The 14,695-nt window shown below is 47.5% G+C and overlaps 7 protein-coding genes across 7 annotated transcripts; 3 read left to right on the top strand and 4 right to left on the bottom strand.

Annotated features, from left to right (window-relative positions):
- Nucleotides 1–427: 427 nt before the first annotated feature.
- BGW36DRAFT_352961 (putative alpha,alpha-trehalose-phosphate synthase subunit Tps2) lies at nt 428–4,113 on the bottom strand. The gene is made up of 3 exons (XM_046213398.1): nt 3,283–4,113; nt 991–3,220; nt 428–933 (listed from the first exon to the last, which is right to left on the bottom strand). Exons 1-3 carry the CDS (start codon nt 3,733–3,735, stop codon nt 764–766), a joined length of 2,853 nt encoding a protein of 950 aa, XP_046065322.1. The 5' UTR covers nt 3,736–4,113; the 3' UTR covers nt 428–763.
- Nucleotides 4,114–4,798: 685 nt separating this feature from the next.
- Nucleotides 4,799–6,444, top strand: BGW36DRAFT_392270 (uncharacterized protein). Its single transcript, XM_046217683.1, has one exon. It carries the CDS (start codon nt 4,857–4,859, stop codon nt 6,390–6,392), a length of 1,536 nt encoding a protein of 511 aa, XP_046065321.1. The 5' UTR covers nt 4,799–4,856; the 3' UTR covers nt 6,393–6,444.
- On the bottom strand, nt 6,445–7,890 carry BGW36DRAFT_392269 (uncharacterized protein). The gene has a single exon (XM_046217682.1). It carries the CDS (start codon nt 7,796–7,798, stop codon nt 6,539–6,541), a length of 1,260 nt encoding a protein of 419 aa, XP_046065320.1. The 5' UTR covers nt 7,799–7,890; the 3' UTR covers nt 6,445–6,538.
- A 351-nt stretch (nt 7,891–8,241) lies between these two features.
- On the bottom strand, nt 8,242–8,609 carry BGW36DRAFT_434135 (uncharacterized protein; the record flags this gene model as incomplete). The annotated part of the gene is made up of 2 exons (XM_046221374.1): nt 8,242–8,399; nt 8,459–8,609. 2 exons carry the CDS (start codon nt 8,607–8,609, stop codon nt 8,242–8,244), a joined length of 309 nt encoding a protein of 102 aa, XP_046065319.1.
- Nucleotides 8,610–10,234: 1,625 nt separating this feature from the next.
- Nucleotides 10,235–10,940, top strand: BGW36DRAFT_392268 (Isochorismatase-like protein). The gene has a single exon (XM_046217681.1). The coding sequence runs from the start codon at nt 10,246–10,248 to the stop codon at nt 10,924–10,926; it is 681 nt and encodes a 226-aa protein (XP_046065318.1). The 5' UTR covers nt 10,235–10,245; the 3' UTR covers nt 10,927–10,940.
- Nucleotides 10,941–11,656: 716 nt separating this feature from the next.
- BGW36DRAFT_365908 (kinase-like domain-containing protein) lies at nt 11,657–13,354 on the top strand (the record flags this gene model as incomplete). The annotated part of the gene is made up of 1 exon (XM_046214695.1): nt 11,657–13,354. One exon carries the CDS (start codon nt 11,657–11,659, stop codon nt 13,352–13,354), a length of 1,698 nt encoding a protein of 565 aa, XP_046065317.1.
- A 315-nt stretch (nt 13,355–13,669) lies between these two features.
- BGW36DRAFT_434133 (uncharacterized protein) lies at nt 13,670–14,317 on the bottom strand (the record flags this gene model as incomplete). The annotated part of the gene is made up of 1 exon (XM_046221373.1): nt 13,670–14,317. One exon carries the CDS (start codon nt 14,315–14,317, stop codon nt 13,670–13,672), a length of 648 nt encoding a protein of 215 aa, XP_046065316.1.
- Nucleotides 14,318–14,695: the final 378 nt, after the last annotated feature.

The following is a 14,695-nucleotide window of genomic DNA, read 5'->3' as shown; positions in this document are numbered from 1 at the left end:
GTACAGCGTGAATCGAGTCCCTTTAATAAAAAATTAGATCAGAATAACTGGGAATGGGAAGATAGCATAGAAATTTGCAAATGGCTGGTTGGTGGTCTATCCAAAGATAAGTTTGGATGATATGTTTGTTTCAGTATTTTTCTAGATGCTGCTACTCATAGCTATTGTAGTTTTAAATGGGGGCGATATTCATGCCAAACACTCACTTTATGCAAGAAATAAACTCGAATATCCAATAACCCCTACTAGTACTCAAAGAAGCTCTTACAGATTTCCATACTAATTCTTCCACTTCGGTGGATCCAGAGAAATGGTTAGAAGCTCATCCATATCACGAAGCATTCCTTGATAACGGCGAGGAGTGGCTGGACCGGTAAACTATTATAATGTGGTTATGGATGTCAACAATTGTAGAGTATCGAAAGACAGCTAAGCAACCTGGGTGCTCCCAATATAAGTGTATTAATTTTACGTGATTGGATTCTGGTAGGAATCAAGCTACTGTCGTATATATCACTCTATCGAGTCTAAAACCACCAAACCAACAAGAATACAAGAATACAATACAAGAATAATCCAGGACATCCAGGCTCCAGCGCTGGTGTTGGAGTCAAGTATATCGATATATCAATTATAATATAATGCAGTCCACCATACACCCAGTTATAGGACTACCCAAGAACAACATGAACGGTCTGATAAGTCTATTTTGTTTTGTTTGTTTTGTTTTGTTTTGTTTTGTTTTTCTCTTTTGGTTTGTTAGTTAGTATTCGGCATCAATCGAGCTGTTATTGAGCATCCCAATTGTCGAGATTACGTCCGCCGGTTCCAGGAGATGCCAACTCGCCAGCGTCTGCTTGGAGCTGGCGCCGACAGTCACAGAGAAGACGTGATCGGCTGGAAGATCCGAGTCGCGGAGAGCGCGGAACATGTCTATATTATTGATTATTAGTATGGCAACAGAAAAAAGCAGAGGGTGGGAGGGAATACCCTCGTCTGTAAAATCATCCCCCAAACAGAGAACAAACTCCGGCGGATCCCCCGGGCCCGCACCATACTCGTTCACCAGCCTCGTGGCAATAAATCCCTTATTCACAAACGTTGGGCGAACTTCTAGATTCGCTTTTCCGGCCATAACCTCCACGTCGAACTTCCTCATCACCGTGTTCTCGAGGTTCTTCCGACACTCTTTGGCCTGAAAGGCGCCGTATTCCGGGTCCGCGCGCCGATAGTGCCAGGTCAAAGCAACGCGTTTGCGCTCAATGAAGGAGCCCTGTGTGCGTTCTGTGTAATGCTGGAATACCTCCATAACGTCCTTCTGCCAGGCCATATCGAACTGGGCCGCGAGGTTCTCCCAGTCGTCACTACGGGGTTTACGGATGAAGCAGCCGTGTTCGGCGCTGAGGCCTAGCTCGGGGATATGGCCCATCCATTCGTCTAGAAAAGCCTGGTCGCGCCCGCTGATTATCCAGACGGCGTTTTTGGGGTCTGCGGCGAGGCTTTTGATGCTTCGTATCACACGGTCTGACGGGATGGCTGCTTGCGGGTCTTTGACGATTGGGGTGAGGGTTCCGTCGTAGTCGAACATGAAGAGGCGTTTCTTGGCTTTGCGATATTGTTTGAGGAGTTTGGCGCGGTCGAGTGCGGGGGTTGCGATGGATTGGTCAAAGGAGGATAGGTTGGTGAGGAGGCGATGGATATAGTGCTGTGACCACATCGAGACGGTGTTGGATGTGACATGTTTGTATAGCTTGCGGTGCTGATCTGCTTTTTCCTCGTTGCTCATGCTTAGGGCACGGTCGATGGCCGTGGCGACTCCGCTCATGTCCCATGGGTTTATATGAATCGCACTTGGCAGCATTGCAGCAGTGCCGGAGAATTCTGATAGAATGAGAGGTCCGTGGTTGCCTTGTTGGCAGAGGACATATTCTAGACTCGTCGTATTCATGCCGTCACGGACACTCGTGATCAGACCAACGTCTGCGACTCGCAAGAGACTGAAGTATTCCTTCGGGGAGATGTACTGAGGGTAGTACTGAACAGGAGAGAAACTCAGCGATCCAAACCGGCCATTAATCGTGGACACCAGGTTGGATACTTGACTGCCGATTTTGTTTTCAGGGTCCTCTTTCTGTTCCTCCATACTTGTCGGACTCGTGACTTGAATTAGGACAACTTTTTCGCGCCATTGAGGATATCTCTCCAAGAATGTTTCGAACGCTTGAAGTTTCTGAGCGACACCACGGACACTGTCTAGTCGATCTCTGCCCACTATGATCTTCTTGCCTGAATAGAGTTTCTTAATTTCCTGAACCACATGGTCTGTTTCATCTGACCCAAAAGCCGCCTTTTGGACATTCTGAGCATCAATGCCGGTTGGGAACACGTCGACTGCGACATGGGCACCATAAGCATCGACCCCCGCAGAAGTAGAGTCAAACCCGAGTACACGTGTGCAGCAAGAAGAGAAATGTCTTGAATATGAATAGGTCTGGAAACCGATCATGTTTGCACCAAGAACGCCTGTAAGAACCTCCTTCCGCTTTGCGAGACAGCGCATATACTCGCTGCTGGGGAAAGGAGAATGTAAAAAGAAACCAATGTAAATGTTAGGAATCCGTTGCCTCAAGAGGCTCGGGAGAAGAAAGAGATGGTAGTCGTGGATCCATATAATATCGCCTGCCTGATAAACCTGTGCAATTCGATCTGCAAACAACCGATTTAATCGCAGGTAGTCAGCCCACCATTTGCGCTCCGAACGCCCATCTGATGTCCCCTTCTGCTTATAGTGCAGGAGAGGGTATAATTCTCGCTCCGCATACCGCCTCCAGCGGGATTGATCTTTCAATAATATATCATCTTCGGGTTCGTCGGATTCGGCAGTTGCCCAAACCGGGAGGATCTTTCCATACTTGCTGTGCCGCAGCTGAGTCTCGAGGCGATTCCTCTCGTCTTTGGACAGCTGAATACCTTCAACTAATGGATTTACGGGCGGGTGTTTTGCATCGACAGGAACCGGCGCCGACGCTTTATTCACAGCCAATGGAGGCGTAGTCATTGTTCCGTTCCCACTGACAGATTGCAAAGGTGCTCGCTCACTATTGGCAGTGTCCACCTCTCCTGTCCAGCCAACGAGTATATGTTTCCATATTGATTTTTCAGATGCGAGGTGGGCAAAGGCGTCGAACAAGGCTGACGTGCCTGGTCGAGGTTTCAGCTCCTGCGACACGTTAGAATGACACAGACTCATGAAAACCTAATTTTAGAATTAAAAAAACGTACCCAATTCCCGTCTGATTGATGGGCAACTTTGTATGGGATGCAGAATGTCGCACTGATGATCCTCCCCGTCAATTGGAGGCCCGGGTGGTCGGCCATGGCGTCAGTTACCGGAGTTGCAGGAGTCAGATGTGCGCCTCCGATCAGACTTAGACGGCGGAGCAATTCAGTGCCTGAGGAAGCGCCTGAAACAGCATCTGCGGGACTCGCGGGGGATTTCACATAGGCATCTTTCTTGGTTTTTCCTGCTGTTCCAGGCACATCCGAGAAGTATGACGCACTAGAATTCACCTTGTCGTCGGTCTTGTGGCTATTTCCATCGGCGACGACTGCTGGGGTTACTATCGAAGCTTTTTTATAAGCTCCCTCGCCCAAGGCGGACAATCCTGATCCGACAATCACGGGGTTCGGTTGATCTGGGGGGATTCTATCTGGTGTTCCTTGTTCGAACGCCATCGTTCCGAAGGTCGCGTGTCCGCTTGCGGCGATGTGACGATGTAGAATGGCTATGGTAGGAACCAAGGAGAATCTCAGCGCATGGTCTGTCCAGAATCAAATTGGCGACGTAGAATCAATGGCACGTAGAAAGAAATGCGTTGTCTGGGCGTGTGGGTGTCATTATGAGAAGCAGCAGCGGAGAAGAGGGGTCCGTACCTGGGCAGGCCGAGGGGCAGAGGGGATGAGAGCTTATTTGCGCGCCGCCATGGGTGGTTTCGAGCGGCGCTGGGTTTAGGGAGGAAGAAAAGGACTCGCAGAGTTGTCGCTGGAGATCGAAGAGGGGAGTCGAATACGGGTTGGGCTGGTTATCTCTGCGGGTCTTCCAGGAATATTCGCAGACGGTGACGAGTGACGACGCGGGAGGTCAGCTTTAGCCTCCTTATGATTAAGCCTTACTAAGTTACTGCTAAGAACTAGCACCGCCAATAGTAAATACTAGATAGTCCGCCTAAGTCTTAATAATTGTCCAGTTGTTGACATGATTGCTTCTGTTAGCTGTTTATTGCTAGACGCTCGTGACGAGATGCCATTTTTGCTACGGCGTGTTCTAGGCCGGCCATCCCACATCTATTATTTTCATTCTCCGTGCCTCAAATAGTAATATCAGTGCCGAATACATGTTAATATTATCGCACGTGCAAGAAGACAAAGGCACCCGAAATCCGGGAAGAGAGGCCCGCCGATTGACGACGGTCTGACGTTGGTGATTAGTTCCGAGGCTCGTGGAGATCCTTTCCTGTTGTCCTATTACAGTCGTTCTAGAAGCAGAATTACAGATCGTCGAGAGCAGTGGCGCAATGACCTGATCGTGCGCCAAGAATATTCATATTTCAGTGGGAAAAGGCATGAGTCGACGTAATATAATATTTAATTAATAAATAATAATCAATTGATGTGGTTTAATAATCATAATATATCTGTGCGTGGTAGTAGCGCAGATTTAATGATACCAAGATCACGTGACCTCGATAAAGATTTAGATAACGATTGCTTGGCACTGCGTCTTTGCATGGACCATTCTCGACAAAAGAAACAGAAAAATCGCCGTGCTTTTTCCTAGTACCCAGTACCTTCGTTCTATGCGATACGAGCGACTTGTCATTCCCCCGCAATGCTGCGCTTTAGGTGACTGCAGAATGGCCCTTGGCGGCCGGGGGAGGGCCTCGCTCTGGTCCCTGACGACGTCTCAAGCACGGTATTACCGGACGAACTCACTCTACAAGGCCGGTCCCAGAACAGCCATCCACAGAGACAGCCTGCAAAAGACCCTCGAGGCCCATCGTGTCGCAAACCGAGCGAAAGTCATTCGCAAGGTCTACCTCAATGAGCCGGACCCTCGTATCTATCGGCCCTTGATTCTCCAGCCGGATGCTGAACCAAATACAACAAATCAACCATCAACTGCGCAGGAGCCGGAAATCAGTGAAAAACCATTGCTTACGAAGCAGCTAGATGGCAGGCAGGAAAAACCTTCAAAACCAAGCAAGCGGGCGTCACTAGGTGTAAGGGGAGGCCGAGTTGCACAATGCCCTTGGCTTGGCTTGAGTAAGTCTGGAAGGGCCGAGACGGGCGAGTCACGTCTAAGTACCGAAATATCAGCTCTTGCAGAATATCTCAGACCGTCACATCCAGAAGAATCGATTGTCTCGCGCATAGTGGGCAAAATAGCAGAACATGTGGCAGCAGCGGTACCCAACGCGTCAGAATTGGTTGGCTCGCGATCAACTCAAATAGCGATCAGCTCTTCTGATATTAACCTCATGATTCTCGTGGATCCGCCTACTGGAGATCGCGCATCAAGTTCAATGAATCCAAAAACTACCAAAACCTTCACTAGCATAATCGAAAAACTCCATGCTGAAATCCGTCGAAACTCAGTGTTTGACGACTTGGCCATAGTTGAAGGGAAAAGTCCAATATTGAGCATGACTCACCAGGCATCGGGTCTACCGATCAAAATATTCTGCGGGTATAACCTTCCTCACTCGGACGCTTATATTACGGCAAGCCTGAGTACTCTTCCATCGCTCCTACCGCTATATGTCGTCTTGAGAGCCCTTCTTGAAAGTAGGAATCTCTTCGGGTGGGAAAAAGCGTCCTTAGACTCCTACGGCTTGATTCTGATCATATCCGCCTTTCTGAAACAGAAAAGCCCTGAATGGCAAAAAAGGGGGTTAGGCGAGCAGTTACTAGCTCTACTAGATACATACAGCTCGCAGGTCAATTTGGAAACCGTTGGCGTGGCTGTAGAACCAGCGAGTTTCTTCACTCTCTCAAGTGTCCGTCGGGCTGAAAAAGAAAACCAACTTAGCGAATTACACCCAGTCCTCATCGGACAACGCGCTCTACTTCGATTCAAAGTCCACGCCGCCAGCAAGGCGAACTACCTGGCTGCGAAGCACTTATGTATCCAGGATCCTACGAATCACTTGCACGATGCCGGACTGCAGTGCGTTCGAACTGCAGAGCTGCAGGGGATTCTTGCTGATGCTCACCGTGACTTGACGTTTGCGGTTGGGAAGTGGGATCAGTCGGATACTAGCATTCTTGGTCAAGCTCTACATGCGAATTTTGACGATCTCGAACGAATAAGAACGGCAATGACAGTGCTATGATTACTGTATTATATTATAAACCAGATTTTTATGCATCATAGGAGTTTTGAGTGGACGGCGTTTTATTCTCAGCTCTGTATCTACTTTTATGTTGTACATATATAGTCGACGTATCTACACAATAGCTTACACTTCAGGATACCCAATCAAGACCTCCTCTTCAACCAATCCGCCAACCACCTCCGTCCCTCCTCAACACTCTCAACATTCCCATTAGTCCACCCAACCCCAACACCACCGCGCTCATCCAGCGCAATACGCACCTCCTCCGCACTCAACGCCTCAACTCCCCCGCCTCCCCGAATCAGCCTATCATCAACCTCCAAATACTCCGTCCACCGCTTGAGCCGCGGCCTGTAAACCAGCGGCACCAACCAGCTCGGTCTTTGATGCGTCTTTGCCAGCCCGAAAACCGCACAGCCCCTGAGAATCAGCTCTGCTGACGCGGTATCTGCGAACCCGCGATCCCCGAACCTATTCGCCAGCCACTTCATCTCTTCACCTGGACTAACCGCCGAATTATTATTTTCGAGACCGACCATTGCAGCACCCTTCCGCACCTCGCGCTGCCGCCTCCATTTCTCAATCTGCTTCGGCACTCGACAAGTCGCTGGCGTTACCGCATTCCCCAACATCAGCACAATTAACGGCGTAAATTCCCCGCACACAATCAACAACAGACTAAACGGAATCATCCGCCTGATATCATATGCCGCGCGATGCGTGAGCTGGAAATCCGCACGGCTGACACCGGCCTTTTCCACCTTATCCAAAAAAGCTGAACTAGACTGTCCGTTGGGAGGAGAGGTAGGAAGGAATCGTGGTAGACCTAGCGCAGCGCGGATTGGCAGGGAGGCTTTGTAGTTATGGTATACATTTTTTAGTCCGGTTTTGTAGAATGCCAGATATGCGCGGCCGATAGCGATGTAGCGTTTTAGTTTGTCTGTGGTCGAGACGTCGGGGGTGGCGGGTGCGGGTAGGTCGAGTTCAGCTGGTCGCGTGCTGGACGGTGGGTTGAGAGTCGATGCGAGGGGGGAAGAAGAGGTTGATGCTGATGCTGGCTTCAAGTTGACGTTGGCTTTGACTTTGACTTTGTTCAATGACACGCTGTTCGTCACCGATCTCGCTGACGTGCTGCGTTTCGTGGCCTTTGACTTTGGTGTTGATGAGGCATATCGCTGGGCTGTGTAGATATGGGCGACAAACACATTGTCTTTTATCCGATTCGTAGTGAGAAGCGAGTATCTCTGCCGCCGTATTTCGATATTGGGATTCCTCCAGCCATTGTAATTGTAATTATTCCTTGCAAGGAGCAAGTTCTGTGTCGACATAAGCTGGCTTCGCGACGCCCGCATTGCGGTTGCCCTCGGAGTGCTGGTAGCACACCGGCCGCAAATCGTTGACATTGGAGTATGTTATCTAGCGTGCAGCAGTAGCCATATATAGACTTGTACTCGACTTGGATGGTTGGAAAGAATGGAGTGGGTGGTTGATGAAGTGGTGCAAATTGCGGAGGAACAGTTTGCTTAATTTGTCGGGGGATTAATCAGCTTCGGGTTCCACTAAGCGTTAAGTATCTTTTGTGTGGGGTTGCTATATAAAAGATACCTGCATAAATCTACAACAACACTGTCCTGATATTAACAATTGATGGCTTGAAACGCAGAGAGAGGATCTATTTTTCATTGCTTGTCACAGTTTTCTAGGGCGGTGGAAGTATTTAAAACTGTTGATTACAAGTGTATCGTCCAAAGTATAAACAATCATAGCATTTCTGGAAATTTTTGAAAAATGTATTTAAGTTTCATGCATGCCAGAGCTACAGAGCTACCAGAGCTTCTTTAGAAAATTACCCGGCAGCAACGATATTCGACCGTTGAGCAACCTTGATAGCAAGCGATACGATGTTTTCTGTATCTAAAGCCTCAGTAACCCGTAGCACCACTTCAATCTTTCTCTTGAGCCAGTCGCGGAGGTCTACAGCAGCCAAACAGTGTAGGCCATAATCTAGTAATGGCGAGTATACGTCTATTCCGCTTGGTTCCATACCCACCAGCTTCCCCAACCCCTCTTTATCGCAACGATAATGACCTGCTGGGCTTCTTCGAGGTACTTCTTACCACCCATCACATTTTGGAGCTTTTCTTTGACACTACACGGGATCTTCAAGTTGGGAGCGTTTCTTCTTGTCGAACATACACGAACACCGGACTCCATGATGTTGTCGTCGGCCCAGAAGCTCCTACAAATGACAGCCCATTGAATCCAAGAAGTGCCTGACACCGGTCTTGCCGAGCCTGTGGACTGAGCGAGTAGGAAATAAATGCATCGAGGCCAGTGGCTTTGATAGGTGGTATACCTTGACGTACAAAAGTTTGTCGTCTTATACTACCCGTGGATTGGTCATGTACCGTGCTGCCCTCGACCATGCCTAAATACAATATTTTTATTATATTATATTATCAAAAATAGAATTTTTGAATACGCGTGTAACACGGATCACGTCGTTGCGCCCGATATCCGGAGTGTCTATAGAGGACTGTTAATACAGGGATTTAAGATATAAATAAGATGCCATGGAGCATTATATCCATCATTTGACTCATCAACAATCAAAATCCCATAATCACCAATAACTCAATCAATTCCAATTTCATCTATACTATATTTACCATAAAGCGTAAATACTTTCTCGCTGCCTTTGCTGCGCTGGCTTTTGCCTCGTCAGGACCCAACCAGCTTGATGACCGCTCTCCTTGCAGTGAAGGAGCCGTAAGTTTGGAGTTGCTGCTTCAACGTTTCTTCAAGTATTGATAAACATGATCAGGAATGTAAGACAGTGTCGCATTCGGAGTCTTGTCCAAAGGAGTATGAATATCTTGCCATAGTTTCCATTCGTACTATCTAATACCTGGTCTAATTTTCGTTATAGTATGCCCCACGAGTGTGACTTGGAAAGTTTCAAACATTGCTGTGTAGGTATCTGAGTATATTGAGGCTTGGTATAAGTTGATACATTGATGAACCAGAATGAAAAATGTTAGACAGTTCAACTGACAAGTATCAAATATACTTTAACTGTCATGATCTATAGATTTCCACTGTAATGAGACTATTCTGAAACATTCGTTTAATATATAGAAGTCCTATGTATATCTTGGTCTTTACGTTAAGCAACTATGTCTTCCTTGTATCTAGAGAACCGTCTTCCATATATTATCTCAGAATGCATACATCTTATGTTTCATTTAGCGCTTATATCTATACCGTATGGAACGAATGTTGAACTGTTAAGTGATTATTTTCTTTACATAGAGAGTAGCACTGAATGGTGAGGAAGGCGCTAATGGCCTCTTTACAGCTGAGAAAAGGTTGTATTTCCTTCTATTAGAAATATCTTTATATTATATCTCCCAATATATACTAGCGATAGAAAATTATATAGTTTCTCATAATTATTTTAGGTGGAAAGGTTTGGTAGTAGAAGAACATTAATCCCTTAGTAAGGTTAGTACCAATTGATATCTCAATATAGGAAGAGCTGTTCTATTCATACTAGTTGACCATATAGACACTTGGGACACTACGCCAGTCTTGGTGGTTAGGCTAAAAACAGTGTCAAGTAAATATTAATGATATTATTAATACATGACCATTTGTCAGCATACTTCCTTCAATTTCAGCTCCACCGGCCACAGACTTGTTATTAAATGCTTCTTGTGGGGTCAATCAGTTGTCGATAGTAGGGCGTGAATAGTAGGGCGTGACTCATCCCGTATTACAGAAGAATATCTATATATAAATAATCCACCGCTCAATGAGAAAGTAAACCAAAACAAACATCACAATTAAAATGAAAATAGAGAAAAAAATGTCTCTGTCATTCGACCAGCCCTCCGCTCTAGTCCTAATCGACAACCAAACCAGCTTCAACCACCCCAAATTCCCAAGCTCGTCTCGCTCCAATCCCTCATACGAAGCCAATCTAACCACCCTTCTCGCCGCATTCCGCTCCGCTCGCCAACGTCTAACCCCTGGACGTATCCACATCATCCACATCTTCCACTCATCTCTCGAGACTGACAGTTCCTTCCACCCTTCTGCTGCCCCCAAACCCTTCGACTTCGCGACTCCAGCAGCCGATGGCTCTGAGCTCGTGATGTGGAAGTGTGTCAACTCATCCTTCATCGGGACCAGCCTCGAATCCTATCTTCGCAAGAACGGCATTCGACAAGTCTTTTTCGCTGGCCTGACAACCGACCAGTGTGTATCGACCACGGTGCGTATGGCGGCGAATCTCGGGGTAGTTGATAATTTTCCCGATGGACGGCCGGTGACGGTCAACTCGGATGGGTCACATCCGCCAAATGTCGATATTGACCACGGCCGCATTGTGCTGGTGTCGGATGCAACGGCGACTTTTGCAAAGGGGGGGTTTGATGCGGAGACTGTGCATGGGGTGTCGGTAGCGAGTGTGGAGGGGGAGTTTGCGGAGGTTTTTAGTACACAGGAGATTGCCAAGGCATTGGTTTGAAAGAATATCAAAAAGGGTAGTATAAATATAGTATCTAATAACCGCATGTGACGGATATAATTGATATAATTGATATGGAGATGTGTTGGTCTGGTAATATTTCCATATTCGGCCCCGACTGCCTAATTTGTCGCCGTTAACCCTAAGTTGCATTTCTGCGATGATAATTTCAACAACCCTTACCAAACAGTACGATCCTCCTTCACCCAATGTATTGTTAATCCTGTACTCAGAATGGCCAATGTTATACGAGTATTATAGAAATGTTGTCTAGTATGGAAGTGGATCAAGTGCAGCGTTAGTATTTCTTGTAGCTAGCTTCTGCATCTCCTAAGAAGAGATTAAACCACAACCAGATCTAACTAACCTAGCATTAAAAGATACATGGGTGGCAAAAGCAAAAGCTGGTGTCACTGTCCGTTTGCACTGCTTTGTCCTTATTATGAGCCGAAAAGAAAAGTACTGCCGGAGAGACCCGCATCTCAAAACAATGATCGTTATATGTTCGTTTGTAGATTTTCCCCCACTGTTTGTATACATTTGCAATTGCAATTATGACGTTTTTACAGGTTTTACGCTCACCCGATAGATTCGACATGTCTGTTTCATACATCTACTTTCTTGATACTTGAGCAAGCAAACTAGTCAGACTTTCACCCTGAACATTAACTACTAATCATACTGACTGTAGAAGCTTCGTCAAGGACGGGGCTTTTCGTCAACATTGAACATGAACATGAATCCCTTCAATTTCCGCAGAGGACAATCCACAATACTAACACGTCCACCCCCAGACCCCAAAAAGATTTTCGCCCGCATTACCCCCAACAACCACCACGCCATCGCCCACTTCAACGACCTAATCAATAGAATGCAACATGGAGGCTATCGCACGCAGCAGGAATATGTGGATATACACCGACAAAAGGTTCCTCTTGGAGTCGCCCTGGCGTACACCAATGATAACAGTTACGCGGAATATTCACACGGCGAGATGCCAGAGCTCGCGTCTACGGTTTGGCGTGGAGATTTCGTGTTCCATCTCCAGCAACCTCTCAAAAAGCCTCGTTACAAATGGTGCATTGGTAGGATTGCAGGTGACGAGAAAGGCGATAGCCAGACCAGCGAAGCAGAGATCTTACTCTGGGATAAATCCTACGCCAAGCACCAAGGCCAGCTCGCTGCCTCACTCTACTTCGACCGCAAAACCGGTATATTGACAGTCCAAAGCCGATGCGAGGAGAACTCGTATAGTGTGGTACTCGACGGCAGGGACATATCCTACGGCACGCGCTTTCTCAACCAGGGCCGCCATACATTCCGCTTCGGTCGCTGCTCATACGTATTCGAGTATCAAATTCTACGAAACCCGGCCTTCAATGAAGTTGAATACCTACACGACAAGATCAGATTTTTCTACGAAAAGCTCCACCTTCCGCCTCCAGTACCAACGACCTCGCCGAGTCCTGGAATGGGATATCCGAATGTAGGCAGATGGAGGATTCATGGGCTGGTCGCGCGTGGGTCTTCCGGTGTTGTCAAGTCAGCTTCTCGCTCGCTTCCTATGCAATGTGCGGCCGCCAAGATGATTGTTCGGCGTAGCGGGCCTTCGGCGCAGCACATTGCTGAAGAAGTGCTCATATCGATGCACGTCCGCAGCCTGTTGAGGAATAAATTCTGTCCCTATATTATGAGATTCCGGGAAGTGCACTATGCTCGGAAGTCAGTGATATGGGATGGAAAGTGGCCGGAGGAAGTGCATCTGATATACAGCCCGCTCTGTAACATGAGTCTGCGGAAAATTATCCACGAAGGAGGTTTTTCGTATGACAGCAGGATAGGGATACTGCATGACGTTCTTTGTGGATTGAAGTGGCTGCATTCGAATGATCTTGTGCATCGGGATATCAAGCCAGAGAATATTGGCATTGAGCTGTATCTAGAGCTGAAAGCTGTGATTTTAGACTTTGGGTTCTTGTGCAAGGCTCACGGACAGCCGCTTCCACCGCAACCGTTCAAAATTGGGACTCCGCAGTATCTGGCGCCGGAAATGCAACAGGTGCCATACTGTGAAAAGGTCGACATCTGGGCGGCCGGGCTCGTTGCGTACAAACTCTTGATTAGCAGTGAGGTGCCGTGGCAACTATGTGATGGCAATCCATGGCACGAGGACAGGGACTGGGTGAAGCGATACGAAGTTTTCAATAATGTCTGGAACAGTCTGGCGGACTATAGGAGTTCCGATATCCATGTGCTGATTTCGCAGATGTTGACATTTGATCCTGGTGATCGAATCAGTGCGGCGGATGCCTGTCGACATGCGTGCTTTGACTTTGAGGACAAGAGCGAGAGTGAGCGTGGTCAGCGCAAGAGGAAAGGCAGCGAGGCGGAGAATCCTAGACGAAAGGGTAGAATACAAAGACGGTGATTAATACAGACCTGGATGGCTAGACTGGTAACTATGCTGATGATTAGACCTGCGATGCTCGACCGGCATGTTACTCGTGTATAGTATTAACATATGCTATTTTTGTGAGCGAACATAGTCGAAGAATAAAGATGAGTTCAATAACAGCCACAGACAAGGAATATCAAATCCAGTAACCCAATTTTGACACTGAATACCAATCTTTCCTAAACATCCCATACCATACCAGTCCCAGCAGAATAGCCTGGCTTCATATCAATTGATCACTCAAAACCACATACGAATCAGTTGACAAGTGTTGAATATAAAGAGTCATCATTTTCCAGCAACGCGCTTGCTACGATGCCCCGTCTCGCGACTCTTCTTCACCGTGCTCAACTTCTTCTCTTTTTTCTGTACCCTGCCAGTTTTAGTATTCCCTCTCTTCTTCCCCGTAGGCCCGTTAGATGTCGTCCCCTTCGCCTTCCCACTCCGCAGACTAGACTTTTTCTCCTGAACAGCCCGCTTCGGATTGAACGCCGCCCACATCTCCAACTTCCTATCGACATCCCGCAACCATCTAGCTCCCTGCCTCGTCTCCGGCGCGCCAAACAAAGTCCTTATAACCGGCGAACACGGCTCAGTATTCAGAACGCCCCCCAGCACTCCATCAGAATTCGGATCCTTCATCTCCATCTGCTTCTGCGCCCATATTTTTCCTTCGTCCGGCTGCATGCCCAATGGCGCTGTGACTTGAAAGCCTGGCTTGGCGTGATACACCCACACTGCCTTCCAGTTCAGTTCGCATGTCTGGTCCGTTTGTCTGATGTTCTCGGCGTATGAGAAGCGGTACCATGTTCCCAGGCGTTTCTGGAAGACGTCGCAGCCGTGTCGAAGGCCGATGTAGGTGCCATGTTTTCTTTCGTTGTAGTCGGTGATGTGGCTGGGAAGAGGGAGGGGGAGAGGGAGGGGTGAGAGAGGCATTTTGGATACCAAAGATATGCTTCTGAGAGGCGGCTCCGAGAGATGATTGAGGTGAGGGTTGAGAGGATGGTGAAGGATTTAAATTTTGATGTGACTGGTTGTCCTGATCAGAATCAGATAGGGGTGATTTTCTGGTTGTCTAAGTCTTAATGGGCTTGTCTTTATGAGGAGATAAAGAGGATTTCAGAGATGTGATGTGAGAGAGAGTATATGGTGAGAGCAGTGAGCAGTAGGTAGTAAGTGACCAGCCACCAAATAAATTTGCAGACAACTTCCAATATATTGAGAGCTATCAATAGATCATTGAAAACCATCTATTGTCTATTATCTATTGTCAAGCGGACGGCTGATCTGATACCTACCTCGATCTGCAATGCC

Source organism: Talaromyces proteolyticus, assembly GCF_021365285.1.
Source record: "Talaromyces proteolyticus strain PMI_201 chromosome Unknown BGW36scaffold_17, whole genome shotgun sequence".
Classification (NCBI taxonomy): Eukaryota; Fungi; Ascomycota; class Eurotiomycetes; order Eurotiales; family Trichocomaceae; genus Talaromyces; species Talaromyces proteolyticus.
This window is presented reverse-complemented; position numbering and strand designations above follow the sequence as displayed.